This window comes from Macaca mulatta, chromosome 15 (genome assembly GCF_049350105.2).
Source record: "Macaca mulatta isolate MMU2019108-1 chromosome 15, T2T-MMU8v2.0, whole genome shotgun sequence".
Lineage (NCBI taxonomy): Eukaryota > Metazoa > Chordata > Mammalia > Primates > Cercopithecidae > Macaca > Macaca mulatta.
The window spans coordinates 19,791,426-19,815,702 of record NC_133420.1 but is presented as its reverse complement, the minus strand read 5'-3'; the positions used below and the strand labels follow the sequence as shown (position 1 = coordinate 19,815,702).

Sequence of the window (24,277 nt, the reverse complement as noted above, 5' to 3'; positions counted from 1 at the left end):
CTTCCTAGTGCACCATGGGGCTCCTCCCTCCCTGGAACCTGAGCTCCTTGAGGGCAGTGTCTGGTCTCCTTTTGCCCTTGAAGGAATTGGGGCTCTCAGAGGCGAAATGACTTGCCCAAGGTCACACAGGCAGGGTGAGGTGGGGACAGGAAAAGCCAGATGGGCCTGGCTCCACACGCCCCCACCATCCCCAGAGTCCCCAGGCCTCCACTCAAGATGCAAAATACACACCTCACTGGCCACTGGCTCTGCAAAAGCTGAGGATCGCTTTACTGGAATCCCCCAACCGGAAGACGCAGTCCTGAGGCCGCATGCAGCGCTGGGCCAGAAGGCTGTGCTCGACCCAGGAGACACAGGACACGAAGCCGGAGTGTAGGTGTGTTTATTCCTGTACAAATCATTACAAAACCAAGTCTGAGGCAGTCGCCGCCCCCACCCATCACCCCAGTGTGCAATGGCTAGCCGCTGGCCTCCTCCATCTGGTCCCCCGGCCTCACAGCCTCCTCCTGAAGCCCTTCCCTTCCAGGCTCCAGAAGAACAAGAAACAAACACAACCCACTGAGGCCCAGCTTTAATAAAGTGCCTGATAACAGAGCCAGGGGACAGAACCCAGGAGACACAGCTCCCGGCAGTCATCCCAGGATGACAGGGGGTCGGGGGAGACCCTCGGAAGCCCCCAGTGGCTCCAGACAAAGGAGCAGCCCCAAAGGCACCTCCAACAGTCGGAAAACCTCCCTGCTAGAGGGCAGAAAAGCAGTCCTGGCCCTCAAAGAGCCAAGCTAATGGCAGCTGGCTGAGGGGCTAAGAAAACAGCTTAAGGTTTGTCCCATTCCCTTCAGAGTCCCCCAGTCCTAGAGGAGTTTGCGCAAAAATACCCTAAAGTTTTCCAGGAGGTGGGGAGGTCACCCCAGACCCCCCAAAGAGCTGAGCCTCCCAGCAAGGGATAGTGGCTGGGGGGGGTCCAGACGGGGAGGGCAGACCCGAGGGCACTTGTAGGGAAGGTGGCAAGGGTCTCAGACTCCGCACTGGAAACTGGCGTGGGCAGAAGGGTGCCCACAGAGGGGGAAGGGTTTGTCCAAGGTTGCTCAGGGCAGAGCCAAGACCTGGATGCCAGCCTCCCACCTCTGGGACCTCCCCACCGCCCCCACAACCTCCACAACCCCAAAAATTCTCTGGCCAGGCCTCCAGACAGCTTCTACCCCCACACAATCTCTCTTTCTGGTGCTAGAAATTGAGGGGACACCACCAAGTTCCCAGCTCCTTGGGACAGGACCTCATTATCCCAGCAGAGTGGGGAGTGACTGGGGGGTCCATTCCCGGGGCTCTGAACCAAGGCCTCATGGGGAAGGATATGTCCTTAGCCTCAGATCGACTCAGAAATACCCCTCTACCCTGATTGACTGTGCGCAGACCCTGACTGCACAAGAAAGACACCCCTGATTAATCACATAGACTTCCAAATCCCTGATTGGCCAACAGATGCCCCAGGTCCTGATTGGCTGGAGGATACATCCTCCTCAAGGCCCTGATTGGCTGGGAGACACTCGGGCGAGCTTTGATTGACCAGAAGGTGGTCCCTATCCCAGCGGCTGGGCGGAGGCTGCTTCTCCTCTGACCCTCCTGAGGTCCCACAGGCTGGGTGGCTTAGGTCCAGGAGGGGTGGGAGAAGGTGATGCCATACAGCTGGGCCCACGACGAGAAGACCCTTTTCTCGGTGATAAAGCGGTGGTGGTTGCCCTTGCGGCTGTGCTCATTCTGGATGTAGGTGACACATTCGTCCGGCCCCTTGGGCTCGTAGTAGTGGTAGGGCATGCGCTGGAGGCGGGGCCGCTGGCTGGGACAGAGAAGACGGGAGTCATCAGGGCAGGCTGGGCGCTGGCAGGGTCCTTGCCCTTTCAGCCCCTCGCCTGCCATAGGACCTCAATAAGAGAAATCCCCACACCACACCTTCTGGGGCCTCGGTTTCCCCATCCGTAAAATGGGTGCAGGGTGGACTAGGTTTGTAACCACCAAACTTTTTTTTTTTTTTTTTTTTAAATGCAGTGGCACTTTTTCCTTTCCCCAAGAGGGCGGCAGTGTAGAGCAGTGGTGAAGGCTGTGGGCACTGGAGCCTGGTCCCTCTTCCTGCTGTTTGGAGGACCTCTGGCTACTCATAAAACGTACTCCTCAGTTTTTCTCATTTAATAAATGGGAAGAACGGGCCGGGCGCGGTGGCTCAAGCCTGTAATCCCAGCACTTTGGGAGGCCGAGGCGGGTGGATCACGAGGTCAGGAGATCGAGACTATCCTGGCTAACATGGTGAAACCCCGTCTCTACTAAAAATACAAAAAACTAGCTGGGCGTGGTGGCGGGCGCCTGTAGTCTCAGCTACTTGGGAGGCTGAGGCGGGAGAATGGCGTGAACCCGGGAGGCGGAGCTTGCAGTGAGCCGAGATCACGCCACTGCACTCCAGCCTGGGAGACACAGCGAGACTCCGTCTCAAAAAAAAATAAATAAAATAAAAAATAAATAAATAAATAAATAAATGGGAAGAACAACAGCTCTTATCCCATAAGGTTGCTGTGAGGAGTGAGAAACTACATGTAGCCATGCTTGGTACCTGGTCAGTACTCAGTAAAGTATAGCTGTCCCCTAGTGGGCTTTTCATATATAATGCTACTACTAATAGTTATTATTAATAAATCAACTGTGGCTGAACTTGGAGTGGAGGCCCCTGAGGAAGCAGAAGAAGTCTAGATCTCTGCAGAACAGTTTGAAAACAATGAAGCAGAGGCCCTCAAAGGCACCTTCAGCCAAGGTTTCCAGCCCTCCCAGCTCCATCCTGCGGCCGGTGCCTGAGTGTTGTCCTGGGAGGGCGCTGGCAAGGAGGGCTCACCTGCAGTAGTTCGGGGGGACCATGCCATATACGTGCACGTGGTCACACAACTCCACCGCAATCACCATGGTAAACCAGCCTGTGCTCAACCATGAATGAGACTTCTCCCTGGGGATCAATAGGGGTCACGATGAGGGTGCATGCAGGCAGAGATGGGAGCAGGTGATCCAGGGTCACCCACGTGGAGTTCCCTGGAACTCCTCCCATCCACCCATTGGGGCCCCACCCCTACCTTGGTTACCCCAAGTCCAGCCTCGTGTGGGAGCATGGCATGTGGCAGAGGGCTGTCCAGGCAGAGGTGAGGGGTGTGGAGGGAGCTCCTTTGAGGGGAAGAACAGGAACAGGGCATGCTGAAAATGAACTGTCTCCTGGGGAGCCGGGTCACAGTTGGGCAGGCTGAGTGACTATGATGATAGAGCATGCTGAAAACAGCTGTGCCCATGCTAGAAGCAGACTCCTAAGGGGAGACTAATCAGATACGTTCATGCTGGAGTGAGTGCAGTTCAGAGCTAGGCCAGAAGGAGTAGCCCAGAACCAAGAGCTGTGCTCACACTACAGTGGCCACCAGCCATGTGTGATTGAGATGGGCTGTCTGTATAAATACACACTGCATTTCTTAGGTAGTATGGAAAAAAGAAGGGAGGCCAGGCGTGGTGGCTCATACTTGTGATCCCAGGACTTCAAGACCAGCCTGAGGAACATAGTGAGACCTCATCTCTACAGAAAATTAAAACTCAGCCAGGTGCGGTGGCTCATGCCTGTACTCCTAGCACTTTGGGAGGCTGAGGTGGGTGGATCACCTGAGGTCAGTAATTCGAGATCAGCCTGGCCAACATGGCGAAACCCTGTCTCTACTAAAAATACAAAAATTAGCCAGGCATGGTGGCACGTGCTTGTAGTCACAGCTACATGGGAGACTGAGGCAGGAGAATTGCCTGAATCCAGGAGGTGGAGGTTGCAGTGAGCCGAGACTGCACCACTACACTCTAGCCTGGGCAACAGAGTGAGACTCCATCTAAAAAAAAAAAAAAAAAAAGGCTGGGCGCAGTGGCTTACGCCTGTAATCCCAGCACTTTGGGAGGCCGAGGCGGGTGGATCACAAGGCCAGGAGTTCAAGACCAGCCTGACCAACATGGTGAAATCCTGTCTCTATCAAAAATACAAAATTAGCAGGGCATGGTGGCACGTGCCTGTAATCCCAGCTACACAGGAGGCTGAGGCAGGAGAATTGCTTGAACCTGGAAGGCAAAGGTTGCAGTGAACAGAGATTGTGCCATTGCACTCAAGCCTGGGCAACAGAGTGAGACTATGTCTCAAAAAAAAAAAAAAAAAAAAATTTATATATATGTAAAATTAGCCAGGTGTAGTGGCACGTGCCTGTGGTCTCAGCTACCTGGGAGGCTGAGGTGGGAGGATTGTTTGAGCCTACAAGGTTGAGGCTGCAGTGATCTGTGATCATACCACTGCACTCCAGCCTGGCTGAGAGAGTGAGACTTTATCTCAAAAACAAAAACAAAATCCTCTGGCAAAACTGACAAAGAAAAAGAGAGAGGACATAAATCACCAATATCAGGAATAAAAGAGAGAAAATCACCACCATAGACCCTATAGACATTAAAAGGATAATAAGAAAATTCCACAACCACATACAGACATTTGACAACTTAGATAGAATGAGCCAATTCCCTAAAACCCATAAATGACCATAATTTACTCAAGATGAAATAGATAACCTGAATATCCTATAATAAAGAAATTGAATTCACAGTTTAAAATCTTCTGAAAAAGAACTCTCCAGGCCAAGATACTGTCGCCGGCAAATTCTACCAAATACTTAAAGAGAAGCACAATTCTACATAGTGTCTTCCAGAAAATAGAAGAAGGAACATTTCCCAATTCATTTTCTGAGGCCAGCATGACCCTGATACCAAAATCAAGCAAAAACAGCACCAAAAAAACCTACAGACCAATACCTCTCATGAACACGAACACAAAAATCTCTGATGGATATGATTTGCTAATGTTTTGTATATATATAAATACATCCCTTGGCCAGGTGTAGTGGCTCACGCCTGTAATCCCAACACTTTGGGAAGCTGAGGCAGGTGGATCACCTGAGGTCAGGAGTTCGAGACCAGCCTGGCCAACATAGTGAAATCTCGTCTCTACTAAAAAAATACAAAAATTAGCCAGGCGTGGTGGGCGCGCACCTGCAGTCCCAGCTACTTGGGAGGCTGAGGCAGGAGAATCGCTTGAACCCAGGAGGCGGAGGTTACAGTGAGCCGAGATCACGCCACTGCACTCCAGCCTGGGCCACAGAATAAGACTTCATCTCAAAAAATAAATAAAATAAAAAATAAATACATACATCCCAAAGAAGTGATATTTACTCCAGAAGTGCAGAGCTGATTCAATATTCAAAAATCTTAGCCTGAGCAACACAGCAAAACTCCGTCTCTACTAAAAATACAAAAATTACAGGCATAGTGTTGCATGCCTGTACTCCCAGCTACTAGGGAGGCTGATGTGGGAGGATCACTTGAGCCTGATAGGTGGAGGCTGCAGTGAGCCATGATCATGCCACTGCATTCCAGCCTGGGCCTCAGAGGGATACCCTGTCTCAAATAAAACAAAAACAAAAATAAAAACAAAACAGTCAATATAATCCACCATATTAATAGTCTTTAAAAAAAACACATGATCATATAAATTGCTGCAGAAAAACATTTCATAAAATTCAATATCTTGTAATAATAAAAATTCTCAGGAAACTAGTAAGAGAAGGGAATTTCGTCAGCCTGATAAAGGGTAGCTACAAAAAACCTATAGCTACCCCGATCAAAGTAGCTACAAAAAACCTACGGAATCGCTTGAACCCGGGAGGTGGAGGTGCAGTGAGCCAATCAATTTCTCTTTTTTTATCTTTTTTGAGACAGAGTCACGCCTTGTTGCCCAGGCTGGAGTGCAATGGCGCGATCTCAGCTCACTGAAACCTCCACTCCCGGATTCAAGCAATTCTCTTGCCTCAGCCTTCCGAGTAGCTAGGATTACAGGCACGTGCCACCACGCCCAGCCACAAAAATCAATATCTTTTTTTTTTTTTTTCTGAGATGGAGTCTCGCTCTGTCGCCCAGGCTGGAGTGCAGTGGTGCGATCTCGGCTCATGCCATTCTCCTGCCTCAGCCTCCTGAGTAGCTGGGACTACAGGCGCCCGCCACCTCGCCTGGCTAATTTTTTGTATTTTTAGTAGAGACAGGGTTTCACCGTGTTAGCCAGGATGGTCTCGATCTCCTGACCTCGTGATCTGCCCGCCTCGGCCTCCCAAAGTGTTGGAATTACAGGCGTGAGCCACCGCGCCCGGCTGCACAAAAATCAATTTCTATATGCATATCTAGGTATACATCTAACAAAATATGTACAGGAGCTATATGTTGAACATATTGGGTTAAAAGAATATATGAAAGTTGCTTTTACTACTTTTTCTTAAAGAGATGTAAGATGTAGTCTCATTCTGTCACCCAGGCTGGAGTACAGTGGCACCATCGTGGCTCACTGCAGCCTTGACCTCCTGGGCTCAAGTGATCCTCCTGCCTCAGCCTCCTGATTAGCTAGGACTACAGGTACAAGCCACTGTACACAGCTATTCACTAATTTTTAACTGTGATTACTATGAAAATAAATTACATATGTGACTCACATAGATTTCTATTGGGCAGCACTGGCCTAGCTTTCCTAGGGAGATTAGTCACAGCAGGGCATGCTGGGAGTGATACATACCTGGAACACAGCATGCCGGGAGCAACTGTGTGCTTAAGGCAAGACATGCCGGGAACAGTCAAGAGTTTACATTGGGTACACTATGGGGAGCTTCTCTTAGAAAGATGCTAGGAGTGACTGTGCAACCTCAGAGCAGAGCATGCTGGGTGGGAGCCCTTGTGCCCTCAGAGTAAGGTATGCCACGAGGAAGCCCTCTTGGACAAACCAGGCCATGCAGAGCATGTTGGAAAGGACCCATGTGAACGGCTGGACATGAAGAGAACTCTCCTAGGAGACCCAGCCAGAGGACAGCAGGACTGGACTACCCCTCAGAGCAGTGCATGCTGGGAGCAACAGGCCCTCTGGATGGGGCATGCTGAGAAGGAGCACAGGGCTGGACAGAGGGGGCAGGCGGGAGGCTGGTACCTGTCCTTGCCCGTCTCACCCCGGAAGAGGTCGTCAAATTGCTGCATGCGGCCGGGAGAGACGGCATATGCTTCCATGTTGGGGAACACCAGGCCCGCCCGCTGGATCACACGCACGAGGCTGCCCTGGGGCTTCTGCATTTTGCTCGGGGGCCCCCAGAAGATGAACACGGTTTCAGGGGTCCGGTTGACAAACTCCTGGGGCCTCCTCAGCACGCGGAACACACTGGAATGGGCCACGACGCGGTAGGTGGTCTTGTTGCCCACATCAGCTGAGTAGCCAGTGGTGGGCGCATCGTTCATGCGGATTGTACACTCAGCCCGCTCGATCTCAGGGCCCAGCTTGGTGCCCAGCAGGTGGCTGGAGCTGCTGACAATCACACACTGGTGGCACCGAGAGGGCAGCGTCTGGGGGACAAGGAAAGTCAACATTATCACGGCCACTCTGTGCTGGGCCCTGTGCTCCATACATCCAGGCCTCCAGGACCCAGGAATTGTTATGCCCATTTTAAAGAAAGGGAAACGGAGGCCCATTCATTCAACATTCAACACACATTGATAGCAAGCTGGTTAATGGCCAAGTCCTGGGGCAGAGCAAGGAGCAAAACAGATCAGGCTTCTGCCTTCAAGAAACAGGTGGAGAGACAGATAAGAATGTACATAATACATGCCAGGAAAAAAAAAGAAAACAGTGGCAAATGGCTAGGCACGGTGGCTCACGCCTGTAATCCCAGCACTTTGGGAGGCCAAGGCAGGCAGATCACTTGAGGTCAGGAGTTTGAGACCAGCCTGGCCAATATGGTGAAACCTCATCTCTACCAAAAAATACAAAAATTAGCCAGGCGTAGTGGCGCGTGCCTGTAATCACAGCTACTCAGGAGGTTGAGGCACCAGAATTGCTTGAACCTGGAGGTAGAGGTTGCAGTGAGCCTAGATTGCACCACTGCATTTAAGCCTGGGTGACAGAGCAAGACTCTTGTTGAAAGAAAGAAAGCAAAGGAAGAAAAGAAACAAGGAAAGGAAAGAAGAAAGAAAAAAAAAGAGAAAGGAAATGAAAGAGGGGAAAAGGAAAGGAAAGGAGAGGAGAGGAGAGGGAGAAGGGGAGGGGGAGAGGGGAGGTACGGGGGAGTGGGAGAGGGAGAGGGAAAGGGGAGGGAGGGGAAGGGAAAGGAGGGGAAACAGGGGCAAGTGACCAAAGAGCGACTGCAGCCGGGGCTACTTTAGAAAGGTGGCCTGGAAGTCCAGGTGCGGTGGCTCATGCCTGTAATCCCAGCACTTTGGGAGGCCGAGGCGGGCAGATCACCTGAGCTCAGGAGTTCAAGACCAGCCTGACCAACATGGAGAAACCCTATCTCTACTAAAAATACAAAATTAGCAGGGCGTGGTAGCACACGCCTGTAATCCCAGCTACTAGGGAGGCTGAGGCAGGAGAATCGCTTGAACCTGGGAGGCAGACATTGCGGTGAGTTGAGATCACACCACTGCACTCCAGCCCGGGCAACAAGAGTGAAATTCGGCCTCAAAAAAAAAAAGAATCTAATTTGGGAGAGGAATCTAACATAACTGACTCCATCCTGTTTCTGACCTCACAATCTAACCCCCTTTGCTCATTCCTATCCATAGACTAAACTAACTGTGAGAGGAATTTATTTTATAGTTTAACTCTAAAGCAAAGATGATAACAGCCCCTTCTCAAAACTGAACTCCACCTTGTTTGGGAACTAAAAATGCCTTTGTAAAGTTAATAAAAGGCCACAAGGTAACAACTGAGATAGAGGCCTGGACTCTGCTAGGATACAGGTATAGTAAAAATCATTTGTTTTACTTATTTTCCTTTTCCTTTGTCCTATATGCATGATTGCCTGCATATAGTCAGTTCGATAGAAGGTGGTCAGTAATAATTGATTATCTCACCCCCCACATATCTTTCTGTCAAGCTGTAGGCATAAACTATAACCAGTCATTATCTCTAAGCTTGCTTTTCTGCTAAGATGTAGCTATAGTTGAATTATAACCAGTCATTGTTTCTTAATTTGCTTTTTAAAATATAGATAACATCATTGTTGTTTTTAACATAGATAACATTGTTATTGTAAAACCTGAGTGTTTGAGATTTTTTTTTTTTTTTTTTTTTGAGACGGAGTTTCACTCTTGTTGCCCAGGCTGGAGTGCAATGGCACAATCTCGGCTCACTGCAACCTCTGCCTCCTGGGTTCAAGCAATTCTCCTGTCTTAGCCTCCCGAGTAGCTGGGATTACAGGCATGCACCACCACACCCGGCTAATGTTGTATTTTTAGTAGAGACGGGTTTCTCCATGTTGGTCAGGCTGGTCTCGAACTCCTGACCTCAGGTGATCTGACTGCCTTTAGCCTCCCAAAGTGCTGGGATTACAGGCATGAGCCACTGAGCCCGGCCTGAGATATTTTTCAGAACTTTCAATCTGGTAGACCAATGGATGCCAACCAGACCAGTGACCCATGGCCCCCACCCAGGAACTGACTCAGTGGGTGAAGACAGTTTCAACACCCCTATGATTTCATCCCCAACCATTCTCTAGTTCCCCTGCCTGCCAAACTATCCTTAAAAAAACCCTAGCTTCCAAATTCTGGGGGAGGCAGATTTGAGAAATAATCCCTTGTCTCCTCACTTGGCTGGCCCTGCGATTGTTAAACTCTTTCTCTGCTGCAACACCTGCAGTCTCAGTGTATTGGTTTTTTCTGGGCAGCAGGCAAGAAGAATCTGTCCAGCTGTAACAGAAATGCCTCTCTGAGCTGAGATGTGAAGAATGAAGAAGGACCACCTAGGGAAACATATTCAAGGCAGGAGAAACAGCCAGCACAAAGGCTCCAATGTGGAAATAAAGGTGGTACGTTGAAAACCAAAAGAAGGCTATTCAATTGGGTCAGAGTCAACAAGTGGGAGAACAGAAGGTCACAAAGTGGAGAAGTGCAGTGCCAGGATTTGAACCCAAGTCTATGTTACCACAGATCCCCAGCTCTCCAAAGTAGACATCTTCCAAAAAGCACCCACGACATTTGCACCCAGAAACAAGAAGCACCTTGTTATTAAGGAAGGTATGAAAGCCACTCTGGGGCTGTTTCTCCATGGCTGAAATGAATGGGTTGGAACCACATGCTCTCTGGGGCCTATTTTTTGCCCATGGAATTCCCATTCACCCTTTAAGGCTAAGCTCAAATGCCACCTCCCCCAAGGCAGCCTTCCCTGAGCCCTTACTCCAAGATCCAGCAACACATCCCACGTACCTCGACTGGCGCTTCCACTTTTCTGAGCGCTAGTTTTTTTGGCTTCCCCTGTGATGCTGGAAGCACTGCAAGCCAGGCTCTGTCTCTCCTTTCCACATCACCCACACTCAAGCTGTCCCATTTTTATTCCTCTTTCAAGGGTTCTTAGGGTAGAGAAAGACTCACTTAGGTGTTAACCTGTCTCCAAACACCTGCTAATGTGCCCTTTCCTAGTGAGGGTGTGTCCAGAGCCTGGGCTCTACACTCTGTATGCAAAGGCCCTGAAGAAAATATAGGAGGGTCAGTGAGGAAGGAGAAAGAGGTACTACAGGGTGAACCCCAGAAATACAACCTGAATTTCATTGCTACCCAAGGCCAACAGAAGTCTCCAGGAATGACTTTGGCCTCTCTCTGCAGCTGCAACTTAGCAGGGGGTAGGAAAATACCATCCTCTTCCTTCCCTCACTCTGTAGCCTTAGACAAATGACTTCACCTCTCTGAGCCTTGGCTACTCCATCTCACCAAGGGAGATAATAATGCTGCCCTCACAGGGTTTGTCTGAGGAAGATTACTGGTGATCAAAGCGCCTGGCACATACAGACACTTGATAAAGGGCAGCTGGTATTATTAATGCTTTTGTGTTGTCAAATGTCCCAGTGTTCTGCTCCCAAGCCTGTGTGGGCTCCCCAGCAGAGACAGAGAGCAGTGAAAAGAGAAACACATTTTCCAAAGGATTCTGATTCAGGAGATGGTAGGATATTAGCAATAAGGGTGGGGACTTGGAGAGAACTGAGGCCCAGACAGTGGACAGTGCCCTTATCCAAGGTCACACAGCAAGCAGAGAGCTGAAATCACCGGAGGGAGGGCCTTGACTCCCAGGGTCCACCTTTCCTTTAGGAAAGAAGAGGTGGAGGGAGTGGTGATGCTGGGCAGTGGAAAGGAGCTCCCAGGGAGCTCCCCAAAGTGGCTGAGCTACCTTGTTGCCAAGAATGGGGACATAGCCGTCGGTGATGCTCCACTTCTTGAGGTTGACAGGTCGGCGGCTACGGCCCCCCAGGGAGCCATAATGGAAGACCTCATTGGCACTGTTGGAGCTGTAGAGGATGAGGATGGTGATGAGGGCAAAGAGGATCACGAACACTGCTGACCGCTGCTCCTGGAGAGAGGAGAGGCCAGTGAGGGCCCAGCTGCCAAGCAGGCTCAGCACCCACCTCCTTGCCACCTACTGTGCCTGGTTAACTCCTGCTTTTTGTTGCAGACCAGTTCTGGCACTACTTCCTCCAGGAAGGCCTCCTTCAGCCGCCTCAGTCTCCCCATCACAACACTGATCACACTGCATTCAAACTCCCATCCCTCCAATTAGACCGTGAGCTCTGGGACTGGGCTGGCCTTGCTCCCCACTGTATCCCAGATCCCAGGGCAGGGCTTGGAAGATGGAAGGTTCTCAGGGAGGGTTTGCTGGACTGGATTGAATACGTCAGGATTCCTTACAGCTGCTGCTAAGAGGATGTCTAGAGACAGGTGGGACATCTGAGTGAGAGGGTCTAGGTCTTCCCCCAACAGTAACTCTCCAGTGTACTGCCTCTGGCTCCAAGTTTATCCTTTTTGTCTGCTCTGTGGAAATGGATCTGAGCCCTTTTAATGTTTTCCCTTGTCAGTTAGCTGCATATTAAGCTTTGTGAGTAGAGGGTGCTGGACAGACACTGCAGGAGGAAAAGCATTTGCTTCTTGGTTCTGGTAGGCTTGCTAGGGAGGGTCCTTCAGTGCACACGGCCTCTCCAGTAAGGGCATCTTACCCACTGCCCAGAGGCCAGCAGTGCCAGCAAGTCAGGCACATTGCCTCTGGCTCGTGCTGTGATCACAGCTTCTCCAAAGTCCAGCTCCTACAGTGCACTCAACCACCTGCAGCACCTGCAGGCTGGCAGCTTCCCCTCCCCAGGCCAGTTCTGTACTGGAGCCATCCAGTAGGCCTCAGCTGGGCCTTCTTCAGCAAGGCCCGGATCTCAGTCTTTATGGGGGCAGGGGTGCTCCTTATATTAATATCTGCTATTGCTGTATTCCTCAGAATTCTAATCCCTTGTTACTCCAATGTCCTATTATAGCCAATAATTTTTTGCATTCAACTTTCCTGTTTAATCACTGTGTAGTTTCTTTCTCCTGATTAGACTCAAATTAATACAACCACCCCATCCCATTTCCAAACCTCAGGCTCCACCTCAGGCTGCAGTGGATCCTAAGGAAGGGGCATGCAGGGCCAGTCATGTAGTAAGTGCTTAGGAAAGCATGAATGAATGAAAGAACAATGGGGAACCCTGACATTCTCAGGGTCATGCTCGAGCTGTATCACCTTTGATCAGTGCACCCTCACCCCATTTCCTGCTCACCTCCACCTGCCCACCCTTCTTTCCTGCACAGCACTCCACAGTCACCTCGGCTAGTCCTGACCATCACAGACAGACTGTCGGGCCTGCGAGGGCAAAACTGACCCTGGGTCCAGGAACAGGCAGGAGCTTGCCCTAAGCCACTTAGAAGATCAGTGGCCAAAGCAGGGCTTAAACCTGGGTCTCCCAGGGATGGGTGGCTTCTTGAGGGGAAGAAGAGACTCACAGTAGCTGGGGTCTGGGACAGGTCCAAAGGAACCCGTTCCATGGAGGGAAGTGAGAGGCTCAACGGGGTTAAGAAATGAAGGGAGACTTACTTTGTTGCTACTCATTTCTCTCCGGCGTCTGCTGAAGGGTAGGTGTCGGCGTCCTGTAGGTGGCCCTGGGGGCAGGGATGTGGGTTCACACCTGCAAGCCACCAGAAAGGGTTATCATGGCTTCAGTGTCCTCCTTGGGGTCCAGCAAGCCAAAGGCTACACCTTCTCTGCCCCCACTAGTTCTTCTATGCACCCAGAACTTTAAGGCTCAGGACTGTATCCATTTTGCAAATGGAGACACTGAGGGCCAGAAAGGCCAGGAATCTGTCTGAGGTCATACAGCCTGGTGGCAGCAGAGCCCTGCCCATTCTCTCCCTTGAAGAGGGGCCTTCCCACACCAAGGCAGCTGGCAGGGCCAAAGCTGGCTCCCCTGCTGGAGGACCTGACCTCCACGTGGGCAGCAGGATCCCCATTCACACCCTGCTCTAAATTCTGCCTTGGGCCCCTGTGGCGTCAGAATAAAACAATACCTCTCGTAGGCCCCCAAACTCCTCTGCTCTGACTGCCTCTCAGGTTGGCCTGGAACGCCCTCCCTCCTACGGCCTTCTGACTCCCACTCATCCTCCAAGCCTGGCATGGACCAGGAACTCCCCTAGGTCCTCCCGTCCCCCCAGGCTAACAGCTGCCTGCGGGGTACAGCCCACCCAGGTCCTCACTCAGTTTCCCCTGTGCCTCCACAGCCACGAATATGCAGGAATACTACTGAATGAACTAATGCATTAACAAGTAGGATCTCTCGGGGGCTAAGGGCACAGACTCAAGTCTGAGAGGCTCGGTTCGAGTCCAGGTTCGGCAGTCTCTGCCAGGGCTGACTCATCTGTCAAATGGCTGTGATCACAGTCTCAGGGGGTGGCTGGGGGGCCTCTGGAAGACCTGGCAGTGAGGAGGCCGGCCCAGTTCTGCTCCGCACACCCCAATCGCTCCCTCTCCCACCACCCAAAACTCAGCTCCTTTCCAGACTTCCACTTCCCCACCTGTGAAAGGGAAAATGTACTGTGTCCAGCCTACCTCCAGCAGACAGGCCAGGGGGCAGGGCGGGCAGGAGTGCAGAGGGAGGAAACTGGGGCTTAGGGGACCCTCCTCAGTTCCATCCCCTCCTCCAGGGGCCTCTCAGTTTCTGTCACTCTCTTAGCCCTTTGACCTAGCCGCTGTTTACTCCTACACGGCCACCAGGAAGAGCCAGAGAACCTCGTGCCAGAGGAGGCTTGGCACACACACCTCCCTCCTGAATGGTTAGATCCTGGCCCCGCCCCCTCCCCAACCCCGCCCCCTCTCCATGGGCGCCCCCCTCATCCCAAGTTCGGTTTCAGGTTTCTCCAGCGCCGGCCCTTCACAGCCAGTCAGGGAGACCCGGACTCCCATCTAGTCCAGACCCCGCGGTACACAGCAGAAAATGGGGCCTCATCACAAGCGAGGAGACGCTTATTCTTGTCCTCACAGACCATTAGAGCAAAAGACAGGAGTCCAGAATCCTGGGGTGGCCCCATCAGCCCTGAGACCTCGGCATTCAAGGCGCCCAGGGGTCCAGCCGCCTCTATCTTATTACGCGTGGCCACCCTTTCCTGCGGATGCCCTCTGCCCGCCCCCTACTTTCCCACCTTTGCCCGAGCTGTGCCCTCAGCCAGGACCAGCGTCCCCCTGGTCCGCCCCGTCACAATCCTGCTCTGAGAAGGCCATGGTCAGTACAGCATGTCAGGTGCCCGTGCGAATTCCGGTTTCACCACTTACTGGCTGGGGGGCCTCGAGCAAGCCATGTGACCTCTCTGAGCCTCAGTTTCCTCATCTGTGAAATGGGAACAATAAGAGTCGGTAACTCAGGGGGTTGTTGGAAGGATTCAAGCAGATGTGGCAAGGGACACGCGGGGCTTGAAAGTGCTCCCACATTGGCCGGGCATGGTGGCTCACGCCTGTAATCCCAGCACTTTGGGAGGCCGAGGTGGGCAGATCACCAGGTGAAGAGATCGAGACCATCCTGGGCAACATGGTGAAACCCCATCTCTACCAAAAATACAAAAATGAGCCGGGCATGGTGGCGGGTGCCTGTAGCCCCAGCTACTCCGGAGGCTGAGGCAGGAGAACCGCTTGAACCCGGGAGGCGGAGGTTGCAGTGAACCGAGATGGTGCCACTGCACTCCAGCCTGGCGACAGAGCAAGACTCTGTCTCAAAAACAAAAACAAAAAAAAATAAAATAACATAAAATAAAGAAAGAAAAGAAAGTGCTCCCACAATGCCAACAGCTGTTAGTCTTGCGGTTAATCACTGTTCAAGTCCCGCCTCTCCAGTGTGTCAGTGAAACACTCCTCCCCTGACCCCAGTGCGGCGACTTTCCCGGAATATCAAGGAATATGTGTGGGAATACGTTCTAAGCATCACCCACGCGCTGAATCAAGGCAATGCATGGTAGGAGCCCTTGTTGCCCATTTCACAGATAAGGAGACTGAGGTTCAGAGAGGCAAAGCGCCTTGCGGGGCCGCGCAGAGCCGGCTTGAGAGCCTTGTTTACAGGCTCGTTTACAGGGAGCAGCCCAGGGCTGAGCCTGACTTCGTCTCCCTGGAGGATCCCCCTCGGCTGGAACGGGTCAGAGGCCATGGAGTGTGTGCTCAGGACGTGCCTCGGCACCGGCACCGGGCACCGGTGCGGGGGTCTGGGGGCCTGTTGAGGAGCGGCTTGCTCAGGCTGGGGAGGCGGCAGCCTCGATCGCTGGCCCAGGAGCATAGACTCAGCCCAAGGCTGGACGTGCAGGCGAGCTGAGCAGGAGCCGAGGGTGGGGGCCACACCCTGCCCTCTGTTTGGGGGTTTTCCTTCTTCCAGCCCCGGGAGTCCTCCCGCAGATCGGGACGCCCCCACGAACCCGCGAGGGAGGAGGGCTCCAGGGAGAAGGGGGAGGGGGGCTCCTAATTCCGAGACGATGGGGCACGCCGAACCCATGGGTCCACCTGGTGGGGGGCTCACCCAGCGCGCCCCTCGCGCCAACCCCCTCCCCAACTCCTGCACTCCGGGGGTCCGGAGCCCTAACCCCAGCTGGGAAGAAAAGAGAGGCAGGACCGCTGACGGGGTAGTCGGTGGCAAGAGGCCCAGCGGACCCCGCGACAGCCCCTGGGCGCGAGGACCGGGACCTCGGGGCGCAGCTACCAAGGGGGAAGGGGTCTGGGGTGCCGCCGGGGGCCCCGCAGCCATCCCTATCCCCGGCGATTATCGATCTCCTCTCCGGGCGCCCTCCGCCCCAGCCCCCGCCCCCGCCCCCACGACCAGCTCCCGTTTGGCGCCTGCTCACCTCCGGCGGGGAGCGCCCGGCCCCCCGCGGCCCCCGAACCCCCTCACATGGCGCCGGGAGCCGAGCGCCGGGGTCCGCGCTCCTCAGGCCGCCCAGGCCCCGCCGCACCCGCGGCCCGCCGGGTCCTAGCGCCGCCGTCACGGCCCGGCCCGGGCCTGGGAGGTGGGCGGAGCCTCGGGGCCGCGGGTGGCTCCGCCCACGGGCGACGCCGGCTGGGGAGGGAAAAGGGAGGCGAACCCGGGAGCCGCCCCCGCGTGAGCGCCTCGGTCATCCCGCTGGGCAGCCCGGGGTGACCACCAAAATACAACAGCCTTTCGGCTCCCTGTAGTGTGGAGCAGGCCCACTTCTAGCTCCTTATTGCCACCATGACCCCGGATGGGGAAACTGAGTTCCGGAGCACGGTGTGCTTGGACTCAGTGGAGTTTATCCCTGGGCTCCCCACCAAGGGCCTTCAGCTCCCTGCCTTGCACCCTGGGCAAGTAGTCACCTGGGCAAACTCAGGGTTCACCCTCAGATTCAAGTTCCGCTCTGCCATTCGCCAGCTGCGCGGCCTTAGCGCATAACTTTCCTTCTCCCTGCCTCTGGAAAATAGGGAGAAGGACAACTTCACACAGCTGGAAAAACTTAAAATGTTCCTTCTTATAATTACCAGGACATCCATGACATTACTCTACGTGATAGGGAAAAATAACTTAAGTAGCTATTGCTAGGGGACTGCTTAAGTTAAGGCACAGCCTGCCGAAGTGCACGAGGAGGCTGTTAAAATGAAGGATGCGGGCCAGGAGCGGTGGCTCACGCCTGTAATCTCAGCACTTTGGGAAGTCGAGGCAGGTGCATCACCTGAGGTCAGGAGTTTCAGACCAGCCTGGCCAACATGGAGAAACCCCGTCTCTACTAAAGATACAAAATTAGCCTGGCGTGGTGGAGCACGCCTGTAACCCCAGCTACTCCGGAGGCTGAGGCAGGAGAATCGCTTGAACCTGGAAGGCAGAGGTTGTGGTAGGCTGAGATCGCGCCATTGCACTTCAGCCTGGGCAACAAAAGCGAAACTCTGTCTCAAAACAAAAAAAACAAAAAAACAAAACAAAACCAAAAGGAAGGGTGCAGGTCAGTATGCCTTGGCAGGAAAGCATGGCCGGGATATTTACAGGATATTTACGTGAAGAAAGCAAGTTAAAGAACTGCCAGACAGGCCCAGTGGCTGTAATCCCAGCACTTTGGGAGGCTGAGGCGGGTGGATCACCCGAGGTCACGAGTTAGAGACCAGCCTGGCCCACATGATGAAACCACCACCACCCCCTTCCCCCGCCACCCCAGCCTCCCGTCTCTATTAAGAATACACAAATTAGCGAGGCGTTGTGGCGGGCCCTTGTAATCCCAGCTACCCCAGAGGCTGAGGCAGGAGAATCGCTTGAACCCAGGAGGCAGAGATTGCAGTGAGCCGAGATCATGCCATTGCACTCCAACCTCCAGCCTGAGCAACAAGAGCTAAACTCCCTCTCAAAAAAAAAAAGAAAGAAAGAAAAAAGAACTGTCTTGGAAACAAAGTCCTAAACATTTGCATTCCACAGCTGAGTAAACATGCCCTGGAGAAATTCTTGCAGATGTGCCCAAGGAGGTTCATAGCAGCATCGCTTGAAATAATACAAAACAGGGAAAAACCCCAAATATCCATCAACAAGAGAATGGAATTGTTTTACACAATGGAAGGTTCACACTGTGGAATAATACATAACAGGGTAAAATGAATGATCTACAATTACATGGATGAATCTTAGAGACACAAGGAGTGAAAAAGAGGTCTGGGAAGATGAGTAAAAACTACACAATAGAGGCTGGGCATGGTAGCTCACGCCTGTAATCTCAGCAGTTGGGGAGGCGCAGGCGGGCAGATCACTTGAACTCAGGAGTTCGAGACCAGCCTGGCCAACATGGTGAACCCCTGTCTCTATTAAAAATACAAATAAATTAGCCGGGTGTGGTGACACATGCCTACTTGGAACATGCTACTTAATCCCAGCTACTTGGAAGGCTGAGGCAGGAGAATCGCTTGAACCTGGCAGGCGGGAGGCAGAGGTTGCATTGACCGAGATCGCGCCACTGCACTCCAGCCTGGGCAACAGAGCGAGATTCCATCTCAAAAAAAGTAAAAAAATAAATAAATAAAAGCAAAGTCAAGAACAATGGGGGAAGAATCAAAGAGGTATGCAAGTTAAAACAGTGGTCTTTAAGTGGGGACTGAGGTCAACAGGTTCATGATATTTTTATGCCTTATAACTTTCAAATATGACACCGTATCACAATATTTTAAAAGATGAAAAAAATAAGGAAATGCCTTTTGCCTATCACAGTGATTAGTGTTTTTGGTTTTTTGCTTGTTTTTCATTGAGATGAAGTCTCTCTCTGTCACCCAGGCTGGAGTGCAATGGCTCAATCTCGGCTCACTGCAAGCTCCACCTCCTGGGTTCAAGCGATTCTCCTGCCTCAGCCTGCCGAGTAGCTGGGACTACAGGGGCGGGCCACCACACCCAGCTAATTTTTTGTATTTTTAGTAGAGATGGGGTTTCGCCACATTGGCCAAGCTGGTCTCGAACTCTTGACCTCAGGTGATCCGCCTGCCTCAGCCTTCCAAAGTGCTGGGATTACAGGTGTGAGCCACCGCACCCGGCCAGTGATTAGGGTTAATAGTGGTTATTTCTGGAATGATGGGATCTAGGGCTGCTTTTTTTCTTTTGGATTAACTGTATTTTTCCAAAAATTTTAAGATAATGGTCACATTATTATTATTATTATTATTATTATTATTATTATTATTATTTTGAGACAGAGTTTCACTCTTTTTGCCCAGGCTGGAGTATAATGGTGTGATCTCAGCTCACTGAAACCTCTGCCTCCCAGTTCAAGTGATTCTCCTGCTTCAGCCTTCTGAGTAGCTGGGACTACAGGTGTGTGCCACCACAGTTGGCTAATTTTGTATTTTTAGTAGACATCACCACGGCCGGCTAATTTTGTATTTTTAGTACAGATGGGGTTTCACCATGTTGGTCAGGCTGGTCTCAAACTCCTGACCTCAAATGATCCATCCGCCTTGGCCTCCCAAAATGTTGGGATTACAGGCATGAGCCACCGCACCCAGTCCACACAATATTTTTTTATTTTTAAAAATGTATTTTTTGGCCGGGCGTGGTGGCTCTAGCCTGTAATCTCAGCACTTTGGGAGGCTGAGACGGGCAGATCACGAGGTCAGGAGATGGAGACCATCCTGACTAACACGGTGAAACCCCGTCTCTACTAAAAAATACAAAAAACTAGCCGGGCGAGGTGGCGGGCACCTGTAGTCCCAGCTACTTGGGAGGCTGAGGCAGGAGAATGGCGTAAACCCGGGAGGCGGAGCTTGCAGTGAGCTGAGATCCGGCCACTGCACTCCAGCCTGGGTGACAGAGCGAGACTGCCTCTCAAAATATATATATATATATATTTTTTTAATTTCTAAAAGCAAACTGCAATATATAGCATGTTTTTTTTTGCTTGCTTTTTTTTTTTTTTTTTTTTTTTTGAGACAGTCTTGCTCTGTCACCCAGGCTGAAGTGCAGTGGCGCTATCTCGGCTTCCTGTAAGCTCCGCCTCCCGGGTTCATGCCATTCTCCTGCCTCAGCCTCCTGAGTAGCTGGGACTACAGCCGCGTACTACCAAGCCCGGCTAATTTTTTGTATTTTTAGTAGAGACGGGGTTTCACCGTGTTAGCCAGGATGGTCTTGGTCTCCTGACCTCATGATCCGCCTGCCTCGGCCTCCCAAAGTGCTGGGATTACAGGCGTGAGCCACCATGCCCGGCCTTTGCTTGCTTTTTAAAATTATACAACTACGTATAGTATTTGTAAATGCACACAGAAGGTGTCTGGAAGGGCCCACTAGGACTCCACCTGCAGTTGATTCCCTGTTGACGTGAAGGTGGGTCAGGACGGTTGGGAGCTGCCTTCACTTTTCCCTTTATAAACTTGTAGGTTGTTTGCGTTGTACTTATATGGGAAGCCTTAATAACACTTTGTTTCCAATTAAAACAAAAGTCAGCAGTCCGCCAGGGGACAGCCTTTAGGCAGTACAGGCACTGCCCACCAGGCAGGGAGGGGGTGGCCCGCAAGGGTGGGTTTGAGGCTTCCTGTCCCTGGTGCCCACCTCCATCCGCTTCCTGAGCCTCAAACCAAGCCCTACCCATGGCCCTCCTAGGTCGCTGACCCCGCCCTACAAGCGACAGGATGGAAAACCACGGAGTGGGGGCAGGGCGATCAGGCAGGAGGCCTGATGAACTCGACTTCTGAGGACTCAGAGGAACACCTCTAGCCCAAGGCCACCCAGGGGGTTGGGGGCTGAACCAGGGAAGGAAACATCCTGTCCCCAGCCCTTCTCACTAACCCAGGCCAGTGACCCAAATCAAACACCCAGAAGTGAGAGGGTGCTTCGGCCCTGCTCCTGGACGGCATCTGGACGTGGAGCTGCCCGTCTGGCCTGCCATGTCTCTGGGCCCAGGCTCGCTCCAGCAGGATTTGCTTCAGGCCTGGCTTCCCTTCTTGAGCCTCAAGAACGACAGCAACCATCTCAATAATAGTAATAACAAGGATGAGAAGCAGAACGGCTTACTCTGTGCCAGGCACTTTGCAAACACACCTCATTGAATCCTAAAGGTGGCCTATGAGTTGGGTATTGAGGTTAACCCACTTTCCAGAGGGAGAAACTGAGGTTCAGAGAACACGCAGGTGGCAGGGCTGTTTCCACTAGGCCTGCCTGTTTAATAACCGCAGACATGTTCTACACGGAAGCCTTGGGCCTGTGAGAGCCAGGCCAGGCCACACCAGGACGTTCCTGCATGGTGGCTGTGGCCAGTCCTCGTGGGCCTCCCGCGCAGCCGTTCCCCCACGGTCTGACCCTTCCTGCCCCAGGGGTAGGAGAGGCCCGTGTACCCCCCTGCTTCCTGACCCTTAGCAAACTTCTTTGAGCTGTTAGGATTTTTCCCTTCCATGGTATTCTGGAAAGAGCCCTAAGAGCCCCCCTCACCTGCCCCAGCTCCCAATTCAAAGAAACCAAGATCAAAGGCCAGAGAGAGAACAGAACTTGCCCAAGACTCCGCAGCGGGTCCTGGGCAGAGCCAGGCTACGAGCCAGACCTGAGGACTCTGGCCTGTCTCCCTCTGGGCTTTTGGCTAGGGGAGGGGCTTCTGGAGAGGCGAGGCCTGTGAGAGTGGCAGGCAGGTGGGGGCCTGCACACAGGGCCTGCTCCATAGCCTAGGACCTGGGCTTCCGGCCAGAGGGTCTGGAACAAGGAAGTACTGCCTCTTCCCCCACAGAGGCTGGAGAGGGCAGACGGGCCTAGATGGGCCTAGACGCTAGGGCCCACCAGTCCCCCAAAGCCAGATGCTCCTGTCCTCACCTGGGTGTGTGAGGTTTTTCGTTTCATTTTTTCCTTACAAGATGAAGGTGTGTGAAATGTGAGCTGAGCTCTGGGCCTGGCCCCATGGCCCTTCTAAGGAAAAGGCCCCTTAGGATGCCTCCGGGCTGTAAGGCTTACCTGGCTTCCTCTCTGGGTTTGGAGGAAGTAGCGTAGGTCCCTAGCCAGTCTGCAGAGGGGCAAAGGAACCAGGGTATGAACAGGAAGGACAACAGAGGCCCAAAGTGTGGCTGCAGACCCACGTGATCCCGGGGGCTGTGGGGAGGCTCCTGCCCTGGGCTCACCTCAAGGCAGCTGCAGGAACCGCTGTGGCAAAAGCAGAGTCTTCGGTTTCCTGGTCAAGACAGCTTTCAGCAGACCCCGAGCCAGCCACCAGACCTGTCAAGGATCATCTCCGTCTGCCTGGAGGAAGTGACTGACGCATCACTCCTGCCAGGTCACCACCCCTAGAAAGACACAGGATCTGGGCCAACCCAGCAGTAAATACCCCACCCAAGGGCAGAGCCACGTTAGAGGAGACTGTGTGTCCTGGGCCCAAGGGCTGGGTCAGCCTCTTCCCAGGGGATGGAGGAGGAAGAGAAGGGAGCCTCCCAGGAGTGAGTGGAATTCAAATCCCATCAGAACCAGCGGACCCTGGACCTTGGACACCCAGGAAGAGGCAGGGAGTAGGGAGACAACCTATGGGGCAGGGGCATCCTGCCATCTGTCACCACGAAGGAAGGGCAGGGCCAGCCGAGGCAGACGAACCCCACGAAAAATGCTGGCTCCACATGTCAAGTGCCTGCTATATCATAAGCCACAGGGACAGTCCAATGTCTGAATCTGTGAGGTGGGGACTATTTTAACCTTTTACAGATGACAAAACAGGCCCAGAGAGGGGCACTAATCTGCCAGGACCCCAACAGCAGAAAGTGGAGCCAGAAAGAAGTCAGGCCTTGACTCCAGGGCCCCCACCCCAAGCCTGGAAACCCCCTCCACCTCTGCCTACCAGGCTCCATCCCTCCCTTACCTCTGCCTGACACCTGTTCAGAGCCCCTCGCTCTGTGCTGTGGCTCCACTGCCAGCCTGCTCCCTGCTTCGCCAGCTCAGGGCTCTCCTCCCCCCTCCCATTCCTGCAGAAACTTCTGGGTCCATCTGGCACTGGGCAGGGGGAGGCAGGGCACAAAAGCGGTGGTGTGAACCAAGCACCAGGTCTCAGGCCCCTCTGTGAAAGCCAAGGATGGGAGGGAGAGTGTGCCGGGTCACCCAGACCCCCCGGGACTACTGGCTACATAATTTCTGGGATCCAGTGCAAAATGAAAATGCAAGTCCTCTTGCCAAAAAAAAAAAAAAAAAAAAAAAAAAAAAGTAAAACCTAAGAATTTCAAGTTGGCAACAGCAGAGCATTAGCAGAGGGCCCTGACCCCTGGAACTGGCAGCTAGAACCCCAGGGCTGCATCCCAGCTGACAGCCCGAGGCCCTGGCCCAGTCCTCTGAGTCTTCCAGTCCCCAGATGAAGTAGTGATGCCTGGGAGGGGTGATGCTTGGGGGCTCTCTCCAGCCCAAGGGTGCAGGGCTGAGGTCCTCACTTTATTTTGCACCCTGGCCCAGCCGCTCCACAGTCATCCGGCTTCAGCTGAGTGGCCTCAGCTCATCTGTAAATCCGGCTAGCACCGGCCCTCCTCTGAGGATGGCAAGCTTCTGCTGGTGGGTCTTTCCTCCTCACTTTATTTTATTTATTTATTTATTTATTTTTTGAGACGGAGTCTCGCTCAGTCGCCCAGGCTGGAGTACAGTGGCCAGATCTCAGCTCACTGCAAGCTCTGCCTCCCGGGTTCCCGCCATTCTCCTGCCTCAGCCTCCTGAGTAGCTGGGACTACAGGCGCCCGCCACCTCGCCCGGCTATATTTTTGTATCTTTTAGTAGAGACAGGGTTTCACCGTGTTAGCCAGGATGGTCTCGATCTCCTGACCTCGTGATCTGCCCGTCTCGGCCTCCCAAAGTGCTGGGATTACAGGCTTGAGCCACCGCGCCCGGCCCTTCTCCTCACTTTATAGGTGAGGAAAATAAGGCCTGAGCCAGGCTAGACTCCCTCACAGCACCCACCCAGGGCTGCCCTCTGCCTTCCTGCTTTGCAGGGAGACTAAACCCACTTTCTTTCTTTTCTTTTTTTTTGAGATGGAGTCTCACTCTGTCGCTCAGGCTGGAGTGCAGTGGCTCACAGCAACTTTCGCTCCTGCCTCAGCCTCCAGAGTCGCTGGGATTACAGGCACCCGCCACCACATCCTGCTAATCTTTCATATTTTTAGTAGAGACAGGATTTCACCATGTTGGCCACGCTGGTGTCAAACTTCTGATCTCAAGTGATCTATGATCTGCCCACCTCGGCCTCCCAAAGTGCTAGGATTACAGGCGTGAGCCACTGTGCCTGGCCCACTTTTTTTTTTTTTTTGGTAGAGACTGGTTTTGTCATGTTGCCCAGGCTGGTCTCAAATTCCTGGTCTCAAGCAATACTCCCGCCTTAGCCCCTACTGTGCCAGGCCCAACCCCAGATTTAACAGCTAATTTAACTTGCCATTTGACCT

General features: G+C 52.9%; 1 protein-coding gene across 39 annotated transcripts; it reads right to left on the bottom strand.

The window, feature by feature from the left end:
- Positions 1-366: 366 nt before the first annotated feature.
- Positions 367-23,387, bottom strand: ST6GALNAC6 (ST6 N-acetylgalactosaminide alpha-2,6-sialyltransferase 6). Of its 39 annotated transcripts, none has more exons than XR_013405466.1 (8): positions 16,273-16,413; positions 14,726-14,780; positions 12,998-13,088; positions 11,276-11,455; positions 7,058-7,464; positions 3,108-3,195; positions 2,826-2,983; positions 367-1,875 (listed from the first exon to the last, which is right to left on the bottom strand). XR_013405466.1 is itself a non-coding variant. In XM_077967851.1 (8 exons), the coding sequence occupies exons 3-8, from the start codon at positions 14,749-14,751 to the stop codon at positions 1,645-1,647; spliced, it is 1,002 nt and encodes a 333-aa protein (XP_077823977.1). In that variant the 5' UTR covers positions 14,752-14,780; positions 21,998-22,091; positions 22,723-23,387; the 3' UTR covers positions 367-1,644. The 39 variants fall into 39 exon arrangements, 36 of the variants coding, with proteins under 36 accessions (XP_077823977.1, XP_077823990.1, XP_077823991.1 ...); XM_077967851.1 differs by lacking the exons at positions 3,108-3,195; positions 16,273-16,413 and adding exons at positions 21,998-22,091; positions 22,723-23,387 and having other exon boundaries at positions 367-1,834; positions 2,876-2,983; XM_077967864.1 differs by lacking the exon at positions 16,273-16,413 and adding an exon at positions 21,998-23,064 and having other exon boundaries at positions 367-1,834; positions 2,876-2,983.
- Positions 23,388-24,277: the final 890 nt, after the last annotated feature.

Excerpts from the sequence above, each read along its gene's own strand:
- ST6GALNAC6 (XM_077967849.1), bottom strand. The coding sequence starts at position 14,751 with ATGGCTTGCTCGAGGCCCCCCAGCCA. Across the intron at positions 7,465-11,275 it reads TCCCCATTCTTGGCAACAAG|ACGCTGCCCTCTCGGTGCCA; the intron begins GTAGCTCAGCCA and ends CTTGTCCCCCAG. Across the intron at positions 1,831-2,875 it reads GTCCCCCCGAACTACTGCAG|CGGCCCCGCCTCCAGCGCAT; the intron begins GTGAGCCCTCCT and ends TGTCCCAGCCAG.